Source organism: Pseudorasbora parva, chromosome 14 (assembly GCF_024679245.1).
Source record: "Pseudorasbora parva isolate DD20220531a chromosome 14, ASM2467924v1, whole genome shotgun sequence".
Lineage (NCBI taxonomy): Eukaryota > Metazoa > Chordata > Actinopteri > Cypriniformes > Gobionidae > Pseudorasbora > Pseudorasbora parva.
Window position 1 is genome coordinate 35,789,913 of NC_090185.1, and position 22,073 is coordinate 35,811,985.

The following is a 22,073-nucleotide window of genomic DNA, read 5'->3' on the forward strand; positions in this document are numbered from 1 at the left end:
TCACCATGAGATTTTGTAATTTTCCTTTTTCTCCAACATTTCCTTAATTCTCAGTCTTCAAACTCAGTGCTACTTTTAAAAACCCTCAGTGGAAGTTTTGCACTGTTTGTGCTATGAACTTGAATGATAGATCATGTGGCTTGTGTGCCATTACTTTAAGTCAAGAGTTTCAAATGCCATTAAATGTGACAATGTGACAGAATGGTTAAAAATGTCCCATAACAGTGTGTCACATTATCGAAATTTCAAATGCTTTAAATCCAAATACTGAATCTGCGTGGGGAAATATTTAGTACTTACATACAATTCCCAATTGCAATGTTCCCATTGAAATGACTGTATTTCCCCTGCAATAGAATTGGGCCTTAGAATTGGGCCTTTTTGAGCCCAGGTCCAAAGTAAGACACTAAAGCCATTTTTCCAGCATCAGGCAAACTGTTCTCATTGCATAAGTATTCCATTCTGTGCCAATCGGGTCCAGCCAATACGGAAATGGTTTAATTTTCCACTCTGTGACTGATTATGGTGCTCTTTGGAATGTAATAAAAATGGGTCAGTCATTGCAAAAGACAATTGCACACATTATACCAGCACGGTTATAAGCAACTGAGAACAGTTTGTAATTGTGTCGAACCAAGCTCAAATTGAAGTATAACTGTAATAGTTCCTTACCGTTCTTAGAACCGACAGTGGAAAAGCAACTTAAGTTTAGAATCACTCAACCAGACCCTAGAATCAAGGCTGTGAGTTTTGCATGGCCAGAAACCAATCATATTCACTAGTTGTCTGACTGTCAATATCTAAATGTTGTTCCATCAGGCCTGTCCACCCTTCACGATGGAGGTGTGTGCTCTGAGGATCCAGCTCTTCATCGGACTGAAGGTTCTCTGTCAGGATGGAAATCACATTGTTCTCCTGACAGCAGCAGACGTGGACAGCAAAGAGGATGTGGAGAAATCAGCCCGCAAAAACATGTATGTGTGCGTGTTCACAATCATATTTCTATCCTGATTACACATTTCAGAGTACACAAATTGGAAATGATTATCTAATGTGTTTTGACTGCTTGATTCTTTCAGTATGACGTTGCTGTTTGGTTTGTAGATGTATCCTGAGTAAATGGCCTGTAACTCTTATTGTAGTGAATCGAGGGAACTCAGAGCGCTGACAGGCATTTTAGTAGCTGTAGGTCTAGAGCCGCCCTCAACGCCAACTCTGGAAAGCCTTCTGTCCAGGTCCTTCCTGTAAGTTAGCGAGTAGCATGATCCTAACAGTGGGCAGCTCTGAAACAAACCCTAAAATTCCTCCTAACCCACTGTGAGTGTTACCTGCATGCAGCCATTCGTAAATTTATCTAACATCTCAGTTTTGTTCAGACGTGATATTTCATCTTAAATAAGATAAGAAAAACTCAAGATGGTTCAGGACTCCCTCTTATTTAGAGAACGTCTGGGTTACGTATGTAACCCTCGTTCCCTGAAGGAGGGAACGGAGACGCCACGTCGGAGTACCGACGAATAGGAATCTCGCTAGCGAGAGCCAATCTACTTCGAGTGTAACTAAACGAGCCAATGCACATTGGCATGCAATGATTGCACCAGCTGCCCATGCCACGCAGAGCGGGTATAAATGAGGTACAGGTGCTTGCATCAAATTAGTCTTTTGCTGAGGAGCCGAGTAGGTGAATTGGCACCCCAGCAGGGTACAGAGGACATGGCGACGGGACGTGGCGTCTCCGTTCCCTCCTTCAGGGAACGAGGGTTACATACGTAACCGAGACGTTCCCATTCAGTCGGTCACTCTCGACGCCACGTCGAAGTACCGACGAATAGGAATCCCTACCAAAGCGCCATGGCCTGTGCCCCCTTCCAGTGCCACAGAGAAGTCCATCACTGCTGTTCTGCATGACCCGCTCAGTGACTATTGGATAACACTGGGAAGCGTGCCCTAATGGGGGGCCGCTGCGGAACCACATCATACCAAGGGGAGTTAAGTGTACACAGAGCTGAGCCGTAGCCCGCCGCCGTGAGGGGGCCCCATCCCTAAAAAGGAGGGCTCTCCCAAGGGAAAGACACGGGCTTCCGAGAGGAGCAACCATGGAACAATATGTGGGATCCCAGCAGGGTCACTCACATGGCCCAAGCCAATACCGGTTCTCAAGGATTCAGCGGTAGGAGGCCTGATGCCAGACGCTCCGCCACGCCTGGCACCGAGGGCGGTGGAGGACTCACAGAGTTTGCTTCTGGAGAATGTAAGCGCCGAGGCGCAGCAAGCCGACAGGAGTCGGGCCTCTCAGTGCTTCTACCTGTTTGAGGTGAGAACACAGGAGGAAACCGGCTCCACATGTAAGCTATAGAACCTAACGAACGTGTTGGGTGTCGCCCAGCCCGCAGCTCTACAGATGTCTGACATTGAGGCGCCATGTGTCAGCGCCCAGGGGGATGCACCACATCTAGTAGAGTGTGCTCGCACCTTGAGTGGACAGGGCACACCTTGTACTTGGTAAGCCAAGGTGATGGCATCCACTAACCAGTGGGCCATCCTCTGCTTGGAGACAGCCTTTCCCTTCTGCTGGCCTCCGTGACAGACCAAGAGCTGAACTGAGGTCCTGAAGCTTGAGTTCTGTCCATGTACCTGAGTGGATGGGACAGAGCAAAGCTAGGGCTGGGTCTGCCTCCTCCAGGGGCAGCGCTTGCAGGTTCACCACCTAGTGCCTGAAGGGAGTGGTGGGAACCTTGGGCACATAGCCAGGCCGGGGTCTCAGTACCACTTGGGCGTCACCCGGCCCAAACACGAATCGTCGACCGAAAATGCCTGCAGGTCCCCTACCCTCTTGATGGAGGCCAATGCAGCCAACAGTAAAGTCTTCATGGACAGAATCTTAAGCTCTGCTGACTGCAAGGGCTCACATGGGGCATTCTGAAGTGCTCGGAGCACCAGAGCAAGATCCCAAGAGGGTATGGAGGGAGGTCGAGGAGGATTTATCCATCTCGCCCCCCTAAGGAACCTGACGACCAGGTCGTGCTTCCCCACCGACTTACCTCTACATGGCAGAAATAGCAGCAACACAAATTGATGGTGGAGGGCGACAGCCTACGCTCCAACCCTTGCTGCAGGAAGGAAAGCACTGACACGATCGAACATCTTCGGGGGTCTTCTCGGCAGGAAGAACTCCAATCGACGAACAGGTTCCACTTCAAGGCATAGGCCTGTCTCGTAGACGGTGCTCTAGCCGAAGTGATGGTGTTAACTCCCTCTTGGGGTAAATCACCTAGAACCTCCGCGTCCCGTCCAGGGACCAGACATGAAGTTTCCAGAGGGTGCCAGAGGGTGCCCCGTCTCTGAGTTAGAAGATCCTCCCTCAGAAGAATCGGCCAAGGAGGGGCTGTCGCGAGGAGCATGAGTTCTGGGAACCAAGTCCGGTGGGGCCAATACGGGGCCACCAACAGGACCTGCTCCTCGTCCTCCCTGACCTTGCACAATATCTGTGGAAGTAGGCTCACTGGGGGAAACGCGTCTTTGCGCAGGCCCTGGGGCCAGCTGTGCGCCAGTGCATCCGTGCCGAGTGTGCCTTCGGTCAGCGAATAAAACCACTGGCAGTGGGACGTTTCTGGGGAGGCAGACAGGTCAACCTGTGCCATCCCGAACTGAACCCAGATCAGCTGGACCACCTGGGGGTGGAGCCGCCATTCTCCCGGAAGCGCAGCTCGTGACAGCTCGTCGGCTGCCTGGTTGCGCACACCAGGGACATGAATGGCCCGAAGCGACCTCAGACACTTCTGACTCCAGAGGAGGAGATGGCGGGCGAGTTGCGACATGCGACGGGAGTGTAGACTACCTTGACGGTTGATGTACGCAATGGTCGCAGTGTTGCCCGTACGGACCAGTACATCTTTGCCCCGTAACCGGCCTTTGAGGCGGCTCAGCGCACAATGTACTGCTAGCAACTCGAGGCAATTGATATGCCAATGCAGGTGCGGGCCCATCCCAACCCCTGACACTGCATGCCCGTTGTACGTGGCACCCCAGCCCCTGGATGAGGCATCCGTGAGGACCACAGCATGCCTGGATACCTGTTCCAAAGGCACTCCGGCCCGAAGGAACCCGGTATCTGACCACGGGCTGAAGGTTTTGCGGCAGGACGGAGTGATGCTCACCCGGTAAGTGCCGCGTGTCCACGCCCATCTCGGGACTCGGTCGTAAATGCTGAACAAGCTGCACAGCTTGCAGTGCGCTAGAGGGGGAGGGGCCCCAGGGGGTTGGATCCCCGAAGAAGCCCCACCCACCTCCGGTCACCCCAGCCATTACACCAAAGTAGACCTCTCCTGTGTCCACCAGGGAGGGTGCTACAACGGGAAATCGGCCCGGGGACAGCGCACATAGAGCGGCGAGCGAGCGCTGGGTTGCCGTGACAACGCGCGCTGCAGCTTAGCCGCTCGACGGCACACGACACGCAGAGAAGCGAGAGGTCCGTCCGGGTTTCCCCCGGCGGCAGCTCTCGCTGATCTCCACGGTCTCCCAGAGTGTCGAGCAGACCCGCGGCGGTGCTTTTACACACGAGCCGCGGCTGGCCAACAACAAAGGGGACTCAAGCTTCCCGGAGAAAGAAGAGTCGCGACCGGCGTGCTGACGTGGTCATGTTCCCATTTGAAAACATGAACCACCCACGAACGTAGTCTCAGCATGCAGCCCAGACATGTGAAACAGTGCTCGTGGCCGTCAGTGAGGACAGGGAACAACCGCAACCAGAAACACACAGGTAGATTGTCATCTTTAAAAAGATGCAAGTCCTACCTGTGTAGCTCTTTTAGGGAAAATGCTCTCTGGGGTGCTGAAGCACACAGGGGATAGTCGCGGCGACACAGACAGGGAATTCGTGCAGCCTGTCTTTCTCTTTCCTCTCTTTCTCATAGAAGGCGATCTCTTACCAGCCGTGAAAACGGCCTTTCAGCGCTCTAAAACAGCGCACCAAACCAGCTGTGAGAACGTCCCTGGTTACGACTGTAACCTTAGTTCCCTGAGAACAGGGAACGAGACGCTGCGTCAGCTGACGCTATGGGGAACGCCTCCAGCGTGACCGGTGTCTGAAACGTTTATCCAATCACATCAGTCCTACTGACCGGCGACAGCCTCTGACGTCATAGACGTGCGACCAGGAAGTATAAAAGGGCGCCTTGCAAACACAACCGCATTCAATTCGTCTGAAGGGACTGTTTGCAGGCAGGCCCCGAGGCATGGCAAAAGTGACGCAGCGTCTCGTTCCCTGTTCTCAGGGAACTAAGGTTACAGTCGTAACCAGGGACGTTCCCTTTCGAAAGGGAACTCGAGCTGCGTCAGCTGACGCTATGGGGAACGATATACCCACGCCGCCATGCCGAGGGGAGTGCATGCCTACTGGCAGTGACCACTGTCAGGACAAGCAAATTCAACTGAAATGCCTGAACCACTCCCCCTCTGGTCACATTAGGCTGTCAGTGACAGCATTCCCTACGGTCATAGCCCGAGCTGTGGCCTTGGGGCACCTTCATGTACCCTACCCCGGCCGCTCAAAGGCCTGGAACCACCTGTTCGACAGAAGAGGTTCCTTTAAGGGAATGTGGCTAGGGGACCCGAGGGCGCCCCAGCCAGTCACTATTCGGGAAGAACTTCACCGAATGCCACCAGGGAGGCTAGACCTGGCGTCACTATGCGGGACGCTTCCGTCTGCCAGCCCAGTCTGTTAACAACAGAGCCTCTGGAAACTCGCCTCTGGAGAGGCATCAAGCTGAGGGACTGCGAACTGGCAGTGTCCGCCTCAGGCCGGAACTCAGAGACGGGCTATCCTGGAGAACAGCGCTCAGCGTAATGCTTTCCCACCCTTGCTAGCGAGGGGAGTCAGCTGCTCAATCCTAGGATCTACCGAGCACATACATTACAGGGGTGCTCAGGAGGCCTGAGAAGGCCTACAGGCTGATCTCACAGGGAGGCCCCGAGGGGCCTACGACCAACTGACCAGGCCCAGGCGGCCGTAAGCTCACAGACAACCCTCCTAAGAGGGGAGCTCTTAAGCCTGCCTGGTAGGTACCATGCTGTAGGCAACCTATGCAGGTCCCTGTCCTGTAAGGACCGCATAGCAGCAGTGTAAACTCGTCGTGCTAGAGTATGCACCTGCCATCAGGTGCTGCCGGCTAGGACCGAAGCCTGACGGCAGGAACCACTAGCTGTCAGCTTGAGTTCCAGTTCTGTGTCTCCTTCCAAGGAACTCGTTCCCCCAGGGAGGCCACGCAGGGCCTACTACCTGCCAGGCTACTCGTAGCCGGCACTTCGGCCGGGGAACGACCTCAGGGCGGCCTGGTGAGGCCTGCTACCTGATAGCAGATCATGCTAACCGCCCCGGCTAGCAACCATGCTCCCTGCTCACCTTCCGGGGAGGCCTAGCGAGGCCTAACCCCTGTCACCCAGAGGCCGAGGCCCTGGGCCACCCCCTCAGGGGAAGCCCGATGAGGCCTGCTGCAACCCAGCAGGCCCTCCGGGAGGCCTGGTGAGGCCTGCTACCTGCCATCTGGTGACTGGAGCCCGGGAGCTGTTATCCAGCGCTGGTTCCCTGGAGTACCCCCTCAGGGGAAGCCAGATGAGGCCTGCTGCATCCCAGCAGGCCCTCAGGGAGGCCCCGCGAGGCCTACTACCTATCATCCAGTGACTGAAGCCCAGGAACGACCCCTTGGGGGAAGCCAGACGAGGCTTACTGTTACCACAGCAGGCCCTCAGGGAGGCCTGGTGAGGCCTACTACCTGCCGTCTCGCACCTGAAGCACGGGAATACCCTCTCAAGGGAGGCCCGGCAAGGCCTGCTGCACCCCAGCAGGCCCTCAGGGAGGCCTAGGGAGGCCTACTAACTGGGCTTGTAGCCATGCCAGCGATGAATACTCGCTGGCAGGTCGGATGAATGCTGGCCGCTCCATGTCGGGCTAACCATGGCTGTCTGCTTGGCTGACGAAGCCTGTTGACGAGACAATACTGTTTGTGACAACAAAAGGGAGATTTTTTTTTTTTTTTTTTTACCATCCCGCACACGGGCCCCGATGTCGTCACTCCAACTAGAAGGCCCGTCGAGGCCTCCTGTTCAGAGACTACTGCCTGGACTGTCCGGGCTGGCTGCTCACAGCTCACAGCTGGCTTCATTCGGAGGCTCACGGGGTCCTCCCTGCGAAGCCCAGTCCTCCGGCAGAACCTACAACACAGTTACCTAATTGCATCGCCAGAGCGGTGTACTCAACACATTGCTCTTACAACCCCTTTAAGTAAGGGGAGTTCATTCCTTACCACACCAGCCCCGGGGAGACCGCTGCTATTTCCAGCAACCCGCAGTTTCCTCCAAGGCGTCGCCATGGTGATGCTTGGCTTCCCAGGGGAGCATCCAACGCTGGGCCCTCAAGAGGCACACAGGTTGTGCGTGTCGCTCACCCCGAGCCCTACGAAAGATGGAGCAAAAAAACACAGGGCAAATTATTGCAATATGCGAATAATGGTTACCACAGTCCCACATCCCTTGGATGGGGTAAAAGTATTTGGCCCAGGTGACCCACAAACCTTACTTACCGCCTTACAGGCTAGGTTGCAAAACTATAATGCTCTCACCTTTTCCCATCTGTATTACCGCACCCCCGAGCGCAGACCCGGGGGCGGGCCCTGGCCAGGCGACTCTCACATGAGAGGGGGCTGAATAGGGGTTTTTATCATCCTGTAAAAACACAGCCTAAGCTATCTGCCTGTATACCAGTCTCTGCTAAGGCTGCCACCATAGCAACTTAACGTCCCAAGCCCATATCTCGAGGGTTGGGTACACATATCTTCGTTCGTGTGTTAGCCTACTCACCCTCGCGCTTACTTACGTCCGCAGGGGTTAATGCTACAACACTTGCCCTCCGGTGGCCCGGAGCTTTTAGCCGAACCGCTAGGGACACCCACACTCGCTTAGTTTCCCTCTTGAAACATATTTCCGCGAAAATGAGCGGTAACCGCTCTCAACGCACTGAGAGAACACACCAAGTAACATGTTTACTTTACTGGCTTAACGTGACGGCTACTCTCCACTAGCGAGGCTAGCTCTCACCAGCCGTCTCACGGCTTCCTTAAATAAGTCGTTCCGGCCACCAAACGGGGACACCGTACAACACACCCTCGGCGGGGAGCACACAGCATTTTAAGAACATAAAACGTCCCTCATACTAAGGCTTACCCGCTGTCCACCGGCGCGTGATGACATCCGTGCACAGGCATATACTCACAGTATCCATTGCGCCGACCCCGAGGGTTGTTTCCCGATGAGGCGTCCAACGCTGAATCTTCCTCCTCATGCCCACTCAGGGAAGCGGTCGAGTTTACTCAGACGACTCCTTTCACACAAGGAAAACGCCACTTTTCCGCTTCTAGTGCTTATGATAACTTCTCTATAAGCTCATAAACGAAAGCACCCCAAACCTGACGGGGGCGCCTGCTCACCAGACCAGACGGGCCGTCAGAGTCTCACGTCCGCTCATCATTGGCCCCGCCCGGCCTGATGTCAAGCGCCAAGGAAAAGGGTGGAAGGAAGGGCTCACCTACTACCTCCGCTTCGCCCTCGTAGGCGGAGTTTCCCCCCGCCTACGCTGGTTCCGGTCTTCGGCACCGGCACCCTTCCTCCAGTTCCGGGTGTCCCGCCTCTTTTGCGCCCTACTCCGCCATGGAGGGGGCGCCCGAGAGGCCACGCTCGCTCGTTGGTCTTGTCTCCGGTCCTCAGACCGTGACGTACCAGGGACACCCGCCTGCCTGGGCGCGGCCCCGGACCTCAGTGGGATGCAGGTTTTAAAAGCCGCTGAGCGCGCCTTCGCCTCTCTAAACCTTCCCACCACCGCCTCGACGGAGGTGCCGAAGAGCTCAGAGGGCGAAACCGGGGCATCGAGGAGAAAGGACCTCTCTTTCCCCCCGATGTCCGCAAGGTTCAGCCACAGATGTCTCTCCGTGGCCACCATAGCCGCCATCGACCGTCCGATGGCGACTGCTGTTTGCTTGGTGGCCCGGAGAGCTAAATCCGTGGTGCGGCGGAGCTCAGCCATCGCCTCAGGGGGTAGGCCACCCTGGCGTTCCCCCTGATCGAGGTCCCTCAGCAGGTCGGCTTGGTAAGCCTGCAACACCGCCATGGTGTGCAGCGCCGCCGCCGCCTGACCTGCTGACGTGTACGCCCTGCCGTTTAACCGTGAGGTCGTTCTCAACGGCTTAGACGGCAGGGTGGGAGTTCTCAATGTCGATGCCCGGCCCGATGCGAGATAGTTCGCAAATGTCTCATCAACCGGCGGCATCGACACGTACCCCGCCTCGGCCACTCCCTCCACATCAGCGAAATTCGCCCGCTGATGGCGGAATAAGCGAGCCGAGAACGGGGTTCTCCATGCCCCCGCGATCTGCTCGTGGAGATCGGGGAGGAATGGAAGGCTCCCAAGAGCCGGGGGGTTATGGCCGGAGAGAAACCGATCGTCCAGGCGATTTGGACGAGCGGCTTCTCCCCTAGCGCGCCGCCACGGCAACTGTAGCCGCCCGGCGGCCCGCTCCACAACCTCCAACAGCTCCCCGTACACGGGGCAGGATGGCTGGGAGGGTTCGGCCTCGGCCGCTTCACCACCCTCCACTTCCATCCCTTGCTGATGCGGGAGCTCCTCGGCCGACGATAAGGAGGAGTTATCACCCAACTCCTCCTCCGGCGGCCGCCCCTCGTGATCTGGCCCTTCGCCGAGCACAACCTCCGTCTCTAGACGGCGGGCCAGATCCAGCTGGGAGCCCCAGGACATAAGTCGCCGCTCGGCCTCGGCCGAAGCGGGACCACTCCCAGCCGCTGGACCCTCTTCCCTCGAGAAGAGGGCCAGACGAGAGCGGAGCGTCTTCAGTGACAGACGCTCACAGTTCGCACAGGAGGCACTTTCCTCCAGAACCTCCCGTGCGTGCTCCTCACCCAGGCAGAACACGCAGAGTGTGTGTGTGTCCTCAGGTGTGAGGAACCTGGGACACGGGTCTGCACACTTTCTGAAGCCGTGCTTTGACTTGTGCGTGCGCTTAGACATGATGCTTTTTTTCTCGAATCAGACAAACAGTCCCTGAAGACGAATTGGCTGCGGTTGTGTTTGCAAGGCGCCCTTTTATACTTCCTGGTCGCACGTCTATGACGTCAGAGGCTGTCGCCGGTCAGTAGGACTGATGTGATTGGATAAACGTTTCAGACACCGGTCACGCTGGAGGCGTTCCCCATAGCGTCAGCTGACGCAGCTCGAGTTCCCTTTCGAAAGGGAACAGCCTTTTGTTTTTGCTTAATAAAACAATCGAAAGTGAAAGAGAGAAATTTGACCCCGCTGCAATGCCGTCACTCCAACACCAAACGAGGAGAGATTCACCCGAAGAGCTTGACTCGTTATAATGTTAACACACGCTTGTAGAGAGTGATTTCAGGACGATCCATTCACCACTCGGCTCCGAAGCAAAAGGCTAATTTGATGCAAGCACCTGTGCCTCATTTATACCCGCTCTGCGTGGCATGGGCAGCTGGTGCAATCATTGCATGCCAATGTGCATTGGCTCGTTTAGTTACACCCGAAGTAGATTGGCTCTCGCTAGCGAGATTCCTATTCGTCGGTACTCCGACGTGGCGTCGAGAGTGACCGACTGAATGAGAACACCTTAATGCTATAACTGAATTTAACCAACCACAGCTGTACTAATCCCACAACCCCTTAAAGTCAAAAATTTGAACAAGTAAATTGTTGTTCCTCCATTTAAAGGGGTCATGACATGAGAAATCAAATTGATTGCATTGATCTTTTGACATATAAGAGGTCTTAATACTATCAAAACACTACAAGTGTTCAGAGCTTTAAACATCCTCCTCGTAATAATCAAATAATTTAGCTAATCAAGCTTCAAAAACAGCTTGTTTTGCGGGATCTGTGACATCTCACTGGCAAATTAATTTGCATATGACTTCTTCCAGAGCAAGAAATTGATGAATAGTTATAAATCATATGTTGTTCAGATGCTTAACGGCTGACATTTGTCTACACCGGATGTGAGCGTCGCATCAAAAGCAAATAGAGCCCATTACAGATGTGCGTTCAATTTCTGATATACTCCACAAATGGACAAATGGAAGAGTGAAAGAACTTTTGTTTTGACACGTCCAGTTTAAACAGCTAATTTGCATCTTCTGTACAGATTTCAGAAGGATGATCCATCCATCAGAAACAAGTGGTTGGTTTATATTTAATTGGTGTCCCGAATCGCATCAGAGGATTATACTGTATGTTTGTTCGGAGCATATTGTTATACATTTACATTTACATTTATGCATTTGGCAGACGCTTTTATCCAAAGCGACTTACATTGCATTCAAGGTACACATTTCACATTTTTGTCAGTTCTTGCTTTCCCTGGGAATCAAACCCATGACCTTGGCGTTGCTAGCGCCACGCTCTACTGGTTGAGCTACAGGAAAGCCATATTGTTGGTATTGTTGGTTATGTAACAATATGTTACATAACATATTGTTATGTAAATGTGGCACAGTGTAATGGACAGTTTTCAAAGAAACTTTTGTTGAAAGATGAAGCATTGAGCTGTATTGGATTTCATAATGCTCTGTCTATAAATGACGGTTTTATGTGGATGTTTTCAAAACACTCACATGCAATAGCAAGTGGGAGTTAATACCGTTTCCTGTGCAATGACGTTAGCCAATCATAACAGTGGCCATTTACTGACAAGCCTTAAAGGAGCCGGCCCTTAAAAACAGATAATTTCAGACAGAGGTTAAGAATGAGGGTTAAAAATAGGGGCAAAACACTTTATTGACATTATAAATGCACTTTGAGGAACATGTAAAAAATAAAATAAAATACATGTCATGATTTCTTTAAATGTGTTTTATTGGTATTGTTTGTATAATGAAGTGACCGAAAATACTGACACGTGAAGCAGTGAATGTGGACTAAAGGTGCGGTCACATTAGTGAAATTTCATTGAAATTCATTCAACTTTTGTGGGCAAAAATAGTTTATTCTCAATAGTGATGTATAAAGCACAGCTCACACAGAAAGACATTTTTAAACCAAGCGGCTTTCTGTTGGTCAGTGCGGCACATTTGCGTGACTACCTGCAAAATAAGCATAGGGACATTTTTTCCAAATTTCCAGATGGTTGTTGATTCCTATTGAATTAACTGCATTTTGCCACACAAACAATGGTAAATGTGGCAGCACCTTAACTCAAGAAAACGCACGCAGTAAACACAATTGTGCAGTTACAATCTATGACTGTTATCATGTTTTTCTATGTTCCTCAGATCCAGGAAGACCTCCATCTCCAAACCCACAGAGCCGACTGACAGTGGACATGGCTGGAACCTCTATGTCATCAGTTGTGTGTCCACACTGCAGCTCTACAGAGAAATAGTACCGTAGCTTCAGCTGTTATATCAACACACACACAAAAATATTAATTCAGTTATCAAAAACCATTGTAGAGCTAGTCTTTTGAGACATTTGTATTTTATTCTGGCCAAGAAATGCACAATTTGATGGGAAGAGACTGTTTGACATGTAAAGCATCTAACAATATTTATGAATGGGAAACTCTGAAATCGATTATGCCACAATTATAAGAATGTACAATTATTTTTTTACAATCTTGTTTGCTGCCATTAATGACGCAGAAATTACACATGCAGAAAACCCTTTATTATGGTTAATTTGCCTATATTGAAAGTAAAACATTTTTTAACATTATGTTTTTAGGGCCCTATAATTTCCATGAAGCAGAAAACACAGGTGGAATCGTGGAATTTAGCCATTAAAATTAACTGCACAGTATATAGTGGAATGTCACATAATTTGGTGAATTTTCATGTATAGATCAAAAAAAGAGGCTGTACACGTGTACTTCCAAATTGTGTTATGGTCTGTAAATATTAAAATGCAAAAGATAAGTTAAATATGAAATAAACATGTTCTTTGTGTAAATAGGAGGTGCAGTTTAGTATACGTACAGATGGCGCTCGTGGTGTTTTCAGCATCTGAACTTCCTCTCCAGAGCTGTTCTGAGAGTCACTATCTTCTCTATGAGAGTACACAGAGTTGTCATGAAAAACCCTTCAAAATAAATGTTTGGTTTAAAAATACATGGTTATTGTACAGTTAGTGATAATAATCATAATACATTTTTTTAAAATATTTGAACAGTAAATGTGCATCACTGTAATGAATAAAAGGAACCTTCAAATGTTTATTTGATTACCACTCTTTTCCTGTTAATACATTCTTATTAAATCATAAACACATAAAAATAACAATAAAAAACGGCACAGTATTATTGAAAAAAATAGGGCCCCTATTATAATCAACCCATTAAAACGGAATCCAGAAAAGAAATTGTGAATTCGGGAAAGAAAATAATGGATTTTTATATAAAAAATTAAATTGTAATAATGTCAAATTGCATACATTTTCAATTTCAATTAATTAGATATGCTTTTTTATTACTAAAATGTAATTTAAATAAAAAGAGAATCCAGATCTAAGAAATGCACTGGAATAAATGCTCTTCTTATTTACAATTTTTTTCTTGTTTCCAGTCCAAATATCTACATATTCTTAAATAAAGATGCATTTACTAGACAAGTAAAAGTGCATAAGATATTTTTTTTCTTGTTTTCTAAGGAAAAATAAAAAAATAAAGTGATTTTTTTTTTTTTTTGCTTAAAACCGGCAAAATGATCTGCCAATGGGGTGAAAAAAATAATCTTATTTCTGTTTGGAATGGAGACAAGAAACAATATTTCAAACAGAAACAAGATTATTTTTCTCACCCCACTGGAGGATCATTTTGCCTGTTTTAAGCAAAAAATCACTTCATTTAAAAAACAATGTATATATATTAAATATACACAAGAATAAATATCTTATGTAATTTTACTCATCTAGTAAAAGCATCTTAATTGAAGAGTTTTTTGATATTTAGACTAGAAACAACACAAAAATACTAAGAAAGAAGAGCATGTTTTGCAGTGTGTAATTTGGGGGAAAATAAAGTATATTTCAATATTTCATAGGGCCCATGTTTCTTACATGCATGTTTTACATTCCTCATTGTTTCCATCAGGTGGAATACAGCAAGCGATACGAGCAGTCGAGCCCGTCGTCTCAGAGCTGCATTCACCTGCTGAGTGAAGCTCACCTGCTCCTGCGGACGGCACTGCTCCTCCTGCGGCGGGTCAGTGAGCCTGCGGAGAGAGAGCAGCTGCAGCAGGCCTTTCAGGAGAGCTGTGCCCACTTAGGAGACTGCTTCAGCAGGTCAGCTGCGGCTCATGAGCGTGGGATCAGTAGCTGTCAGTATCATTCTCTGATTTCATGTTTCATTTGCAGGTTTGATAAGAAGGACTCTCATTTGGCTCTTCCATACTATAAGATGTCAGGCCTCTCTGTGACTGATGTCATTAAGAGGAATATGTCCATGAGCAGCTACTCAGATGGCTACGGCAAAGGATTTCTCTTCTTTCTGAAGCATTCGATCTATGAGGAATCCATGGATGAGCTTAGCAAGGTATGACGGAAACACCGGTTTCTCTCACATGGGACATTTTTTTTTGTACAGATAAAATTACAAATGCACACATGCTGTATGTATTCAAACGTGCTTGCTTATAGGCTGAATACATAATGCTTGTGGACATGCCGTCGCCGTTTTCACAGATTCCCCTTTTTAGGGGTGATGATGATGGTATAGTTTTAAAACGATTTCAATGGTTTGCGTTTCTCGGGCCACCAAGTGCTGTTGCCGTGCGGATTTGGTCTGGAACGCATTGGGGGTTTTCTGTTTTAGCTGAGGATGGTGTTGTTTAAGTGGCACCAAATTAAATAACTCATCAGTGGTAACACTTTATTTTAAGGTTCAGTTATTAACTATTAACTAGTTGCTTATTAGCATGCATATTATCAGAATATTGCCTGTTTATTAGTACTTATAAAGCACATATTAATGCCTTATTCTTCAAGACCTTATTCTACATCCCTTAATCCTAACCAATACCTAAACTTAAATGCTACAAAAACTACCTTACTAACTATTATTAAGCGGTAAATTAGAAGTTTATTGAGGCAAAATTGTAATTAATAGTCAATGTGTTCCCCATACCAGTGTTACCTAATCAGTTTCTACAACAGAAATTAATCAATCAAAAACTTACTTCAGTGTTTTTTTTTTTTTTTTGAGCAAAATTTATTTTATTTTTTATTTATTTTCTATTATCACTGTAAAGCTGCTTTGAAGCAATCTGTGTAAAACCGTTATGGAGGTGATTTGACTTCTGACTAGTAGTCATCAAATAAATGCTAAAATGCAATTTGCTTATTGCAAATGAGATATACACAACATTTTTGAAATTAAATGACCGGTTATTTTACATATTTACCAGAATTCCCTTGGCAGGTAGGTAGGTTAAGCAAATGGATATAGATACTCTCAAAATTGCCTAAAAATTGTCTATTACAAGAGCTTTCAAACAGTGAGAAGCATGGGGCTCTGTGCACATTTATATGAATTTAAAAAAAAATATATTTTTTGGTTGTTACAATTTGAACTTGATATGAAATCAATGATTTTTCTATTTTTCTATTGCAAACACTTTTTTTTACAGTAATAAGTAACAGTAGCATTAATAAATAACAGTAACATTAGCTGCTGTTACATTTTAGTAAGGGAGTCTCTTACAAAAGAAACATCATATTTAGGGATGTCAGTTTCCTGAATATCTATACGTATAAAAAAAAAAAAAAACATGGGCTGATATAAAAGAAAAGAAGGAATGAGCCAGATTTATTTTTATGTGTATCAGAATAATGCCACAAAATGCCTATACTGCTCCTGGAATATTTTTTTAATTTAGGCAATTTATGGTCACATTAAACTTCCCGCTCCATTATGACCTGCAAATCATCACATAAGATATTTGACTTATAGCTAACATGTGATTTATGTGACATGTGATCTAAAAAGCACAGGGAGACCTATTGGCTTCATAACATTATTTTTATGAATTGGTTGAGAATAATGAAATCACACCAAATCTTTGTAACAGCTTTTCAAGCCTCATTTAAAACTAAGTATACTTGTTATTAAATTATAACGGTGTTATAACAGTCATTCTTGCACGGTGTGTGTGGTGCAGGACATGGCTGATAAAGTCCTGAAGATTGTCAGTGTGGCTGAACCTGCTCAGCTTCCTCATGTTGTGAGCAGTCCGTCAATGCTGAAAGCCGATCCTGACGCCACCATTACGCACCTAAAACAGCTGGAGGCCTCCGGCGCCCCGTCCATCACCCTGTCCCTGTGTATAGCCTCCCTGGCACTGCGGAAGGGGGACCTGCACACTTACAGGCAACAGATGGACCGCCACGCTGAGGTATTTCATGTGGAATTCTGTACCGTTTTACATACATTTCATGATGTACTATTTATTAATTATACCTTAGTCTGTTTAAATACTTGTTTCTGATTGGCTGGAAGGTGTGCAGTAAAACCGTTTAATGCACAGGTCAGTTTGATTACAGCTCGAAATGACTCCGCCACTATAAACATTGATTACCATAATAACACAGTTAACTTGCAAACGGCTTGCAAAACGAGTGACAATGCCAGTATCAACCACAGATATGTAAATGTATAATGTTACATATCTATGCAGAGCTTGACATTAAGCATGTTCATGTGCTTGTCCTTCGGACAAGTAAATCGTTCATTCACTTGTCCGAGTAAAAAATGTGCTTGTCCGGAAAAAAGTATAATTTTTTTTTTTTTTTTTTGTGTGTGTGTGTGTTGTAACTATTATTTATTCTGAAGCAATATTCTCACCAGTGTTCAGTCAGCTTTGAAATATTTAAATCTGCATATTTGTATTTTTTTGTATTTTTTTTTATTGAATCATTTCAAATTTGTGATATTTTTACCTTTTATAAAGGGCATTTCCCCCCTAATCTTATTAAATATAGGCTATGCTTCAGGTTTCATTTTATATTGTTAAATTTGACCAATGCATTAAATTAAATTAAGGCACTATAAGGGCTGTTAATAATAAAATTAAATAATTTACACTGAAAAATTACAACTGCTTATGTTTTGAGATATGTAGTTTTGAATAGACACATAAGAAATGTTGGAAAGTATGTTTAAACATGAAACTAAACCTCCAGTTGGTGGCAGCAGGTGGCCGTCGTAATGAGTCAGCCATTGAGTCGTTCTTTCAAACGATTCATTCAAACACTGAATTGTTCAGTAACACACTTGTTGCTGTGAGACACGCTACGGTTCTGCTGTGTGTGAACGATTTTCGCTGCTGAAATAGAACAAAAGCACTCAATATTGCATCTAAAATGTAAGTGACTTTAAGTGAATGTTAATGTAAGTGAATGTTAATTAATTGTTTATGAAACTTTCATATGAAATCAGTGTCATTTTCAGTCATTATGGTATTCAGGAAATGGCTTAAACGCTCTAGTGTTGTAATTTCTCCTCGAGAGGCTGCACGAGCATCAACAGCACGACCTTGTTATCCGACCAGTTCATCATATATTATCCACCACTATCGATCGCCACTTACACTAAATATGCACAATCATTCTTGCATTTTGGTGATTGGCTTGTTATTTTTGGTTTTAATCAGGCTCTTGTCCTTTGGGCAAGTAAAATTATTGTTCACTTGTCCCTTCAAAAAATGCACTTGTCCCGGACAAGCGGACAAGCGTTAATGTTGAGCCCTGCTATGGTAATAAAGGTGTCATGAACTAGCTTGTTTTCTTTTTTTATACTGTTGTCTGAGGTCAACTAATGACTAATGACATCATAACTAATAAGTAATAGGCTATTTTCTACACTGGTTTTAAAGCTGTCTTCTGAACGCTGGGTTTTGATGGGCGTGCCGCCCTGGAGACTCGGAAGTAAATGCCCACGGCTAGGATTGGAGAATGTTTGCATATTTAATGAGCTTCAGCTCCTGTCATATCAATGCCCCTATCAGTTAAGGTCACATGAGGGAGAGATTATTTTGAAAGCGGCAACTGCAAAGATTCTCTCGACCACAGGGCTCGTAAACGTCTTTATCAAGCAAACACAATGATTTATTTCTCATCCACCCACAATTGATTGAAATATTAATTTGTGTATTACATGGCCCGCATGATCGGTCGATATAAGTGCAAACCACGTGTGCACGCACACACACACACACACATGCGCAACCAGATCAAGAAAGAATTTCTGTCAACGGGCGTACGTTTTGGTAGCCCGTCTTGTAGTGTGTCTTATAGTTAATGGTATAGTTAGGTAGTGGCAACACATAGCCCTTAGACTTCTACTACTACATATAAAAAATAAGTTTTACTCACATAAGTCTGTGTCACCATTACTGTCGGATCCAATATAGAAGGACCAATATACCAAGCGCTTGTTTATACGGTCTTCCCCACGTTTTTCGTTGCGAAATAACATAAGGATGAAGCACACGATCGTTTTCTGGGCCCGGTGCCTATAAAAGCTTTTCTTTAGCCCCGTTTCCACCAAAATTACCCGGAACAATTTGTACCAGGAACTTTTTTACAGGAACTTTTCTCCCCCCCCGACCTGCAGCTGTCTGCATTTCGACTGCGATAAAGTTCCGAGAAGATTAGGCAAATTAGTCCGGTGATGTAGGACTGCACGCGACTGTTCCTCCAAGCCAGTGACGGACAAGGGCTGTCACTTTTCGATATGCATTCGAAGATGACGTGAAATATACTTTTGAGTGTGCGTCCTTATGTGATGTACACAGCGTGCGCCTACACCACTGAAGAGCACACGACACGTCGCGCTCATGCACCAAGCATGACAAGAGAGGAAAATACATTTTTCTGAGGGATAAACTTTTTATTTCATAAGAAGTTATGAAGATAATGTTGGCATAATGACAGTCCCTAAGCCTATGTAAGCAAACAATCGTTAACTACTTCAACTGCGCCTGACATTAGAATTTATTTTTTCTGAGATGATTATTACACTTTAAAACAAATGAATAGCTTTTATAAAACCGTAAAGTCCTGGTGGCCGTTGAGAGTTGCTATGGCATCCGTAAACACATTCCAGCTGCTGGAGATGATGGCGTTGTAGATCATTGAATATATTCGAATGCATTGCTTGATATTTTAATTCCGTTCGAATTAGATTTTTTTCAAAAATGACAGCCCTAACGGACAGTAATCATTTTTGTGTGTACCGATTTAAAGATTTAGTGGACTGTTTACATGAGACGTTATCTAAACCGATCTGGTGTTTACATGTGATGACTTTCAATCGCAATCATTTTGTCACATAAGCCTGCCACATCAGAAATGTCAACGCTGTTTTCTCCAGCAGCTATGTGTTAACTGAAGCCATAGCAACTCTAAACGGCCACCAGGACTAATACAGTATTATATTATAAGCTATTTATTTGTTTAAATAATCATCTGAGAAAAAAAAAAATCTTCTGTCAGGCGCAGTTAAAGTAAAAACTGCCTGGGGCAATATACGCTATGTCATTACTCCAACATTATCTTCATAACTTACGAAATAAAAAGTTAACCCCTCAGAAAAATTTACTTTCCTCTCTTGTCAACATGAGCGCGGCGTGTAAGACTGAACTTACTGAACTTAGACCGAACCTCGCAAATGACTTTTAAAAATGCCGAGTTGAAATAAAATGCTGCGTCAGCTCAACCAATCAGCATGTTCAGCGCCCAAGTCCCGCCCTCGAAAGTTCCTGAACTTTGAAAAAGTACTACCTCGCGAGCAGGGCCGTTTGGAGGGGGAAATATTTACCCGGAACTTCATTTAGACCCTGGTTCCTGCGGTCTAAACACACCGAGTACCACCCAAAGTTCCTGGTTCCTGGGTAAAGTTCCTGTGGTGGAAACGGGGCTTTTGACTAAAAATGTTCAGCTCTGAAACTTACAGGATAATCTTATATTACCATGACCTTTTATAAATCAAAAGCTCAAGGGAAAGTTGATTTCTTAATTTATAACCCCTTTAACATTGTGACATGACATGTGACACAGCCAATGGCACATCACTATGCGTATTGGCACATCCGGCCTTCATTGGCATTATACCAGTGTATAGTGACGTGTCACTGACATTATAACGACACACACACTGACACACACACCTGAATAAAACAGAGTCGCAGAACATGTCGCTGTTCTTCATGACACCTCCAGTAGTGACTGACAGATTACTCCAGCACCTATACTGACGTAATTGTGACACAAAATACTAAATAAATAGCCTAAATTTGTTGTCAATAAAACACATTAAATTCAGTAATATTTTTTCAAACATGTTATTTATGTCACGTCTGTATTTGATTGGCATGTGCAACTGAATGTTTTGTAATACATCACTGTAATGAAGTTCGTAAATATGGGAAGGAAGGAGGCGGGAACCGGCTAACATTCAACAAAGACTAATCAAATAGTAAACAAAACGAAAGTAACGCGGGGCGGCCCCTCACGGACGACTGCCCGTACACACATAATAAAACATGAACAAAACCATAACATAAAATCCAGGCCTGGTCCAGGCCGCTCTGTCGTCACTCCTCATTTTATGCTCCCGTCACTCCTTCGTCAGACGAGACCAGTGTGGCCTGCTCTCACGGTTCCTCACCTCGCTGCTTGCCACAGTCGTCCATTCTAGGAAAAACATAAAATATGAATAGGCTAACGCATTAACAGTCACCCACATGACATACTGACGTTTAGAACCTCAACAAGCAAGCGAAACATAATTTTATCTCCAAGCCTAAATCTGAAATAACTTTTTCATGTCTAATTTCATGATAACAATCACCAAAAACGAAATTTTTAACATGTATGTAATTGTTTTATGTAATTTAATGCATTTCAATAAATGTAATGTTTCTTTATAGTAGAAACATTACATTTATTGAAATGCATTAAATTGCATAATTAAAAAAATGGTGGTTAAAGACGCCGGGTTTATTTCACACTCATAAATAATTTTAAAAAATCCATTAAAGAATCGTTAAAGGTGCAGTCCGTAGTTTTTCCTCTATGTCGCCATCTCTGTTCGAAAACTGCAATTGCAACTTTACATGAACTGTGCCTCGGTTAGCACGGCACAGCACAGAGGAATCCAATATTTTGCTTATGTTCGCTATGCTTAAAGGGTTACTTCAGCGATTAGCATATGGCTTTGTATCAGTAGAAACCCTGGAGTATATTCAAATAAATGTGCTTTCCCCCCTCATATCCCCCTGAGACAAGAGATTTATACTTTTTATTTCTTGAAAAATTCCTCCTATGATGCAAATTGACGATATGTCGGAATGTTTGGCCAAAGGCTAAAGACTACAGCCAGCAGAGGGAGCCATTTCCGTACGTTTTTAACCAGTGCATTGGGGATGGGAGATTACACTCTGAGCTCAGCTCGCAGTTACAGGCACTCATTTAAACGGAGCTATGGTGAGCAATGTAAGTCTTTTAACTTCTCAAATTAATTTCTTTGAAAGTTAAGCTTGCAAAGGCATGAATTGAAACGTGCCAGCCTGAACTCGCGTTGTGAATGTATGCCGCGAGTGTAGTCGCGATTACCTCAGCTCTCATCACGAGAGCTCAGCTCATTTATCTCACTCCTGCAGTTAGTGCTCAGTGCTGTGATACTTGCGCGGTGATTCACTCATTATATTGAACAGACACGTTCAGTTTTTAATTGTAGTGTCTTCAACTCAGTCACAGTAATCAAGTTGGTGGCGTTGGGAATGGCCTCACAGGGCAGCGAAGCATTCTGGGATTTGTAGTCTTTCATCCCCATGAGACAAAAATAAATTTTCTGTCTTTTCTCAGTCTAGAAAGCACCAAATTCAAAAATAATTTCACATTTCTACTACATTGATGACTCAGTTTAAATACAGATTCATCTTCCCAGCGCTGAAGTACCCCTTTCAAACTCCCTCTGCACACGATAGGATCGCGCTACAACCAACTAGAGCAA

General features: G+C 46.1%; 1 protein-coding gene across 2 annotated transcripts in view; it reads left to right on the forward strand.

The window, feature by feature from the left end:
• hps3 (HPS3 biogenesis of lysosomal organelles complex 2 subunit 1) overlaps window positions 1-22,073 on the forward strand; it is a 61,172-nt gene that overhangs the window by 11,312 nt on the left and 27,787 nt on the right. Inside the window, exons 8-13 of one of the 2 annotated variants that reach the window (XM_067416312.1) lie at window positions 820-974; window positions 1,143-1,244; window positions 12,340-12,448; window positions 14,154-14,344; window positions 14,417-14,594; window positions 16,219-16,452. In XM_067416312.1, the coding sequence (XP_067272413.1) occupies window positions 820-974; window positions 1,143-1,244; window positions 12,340-12,448; window positions 14,154-14,344; window positions 14,417-14,594; window positions 16,219-16,452 (969 nt within the window). The remainder of the gene's footprint in view (window positions 1-819; window positions 975-1,142; window positions 1,245-12,339; window positions 12,449-14,153; window positions 14,345-14,416; window positions 14,595-16,218; window positions 16,453-22,073) is intronic. The other variant, XM_067416313.1, reaches the window with a different exon arrangement.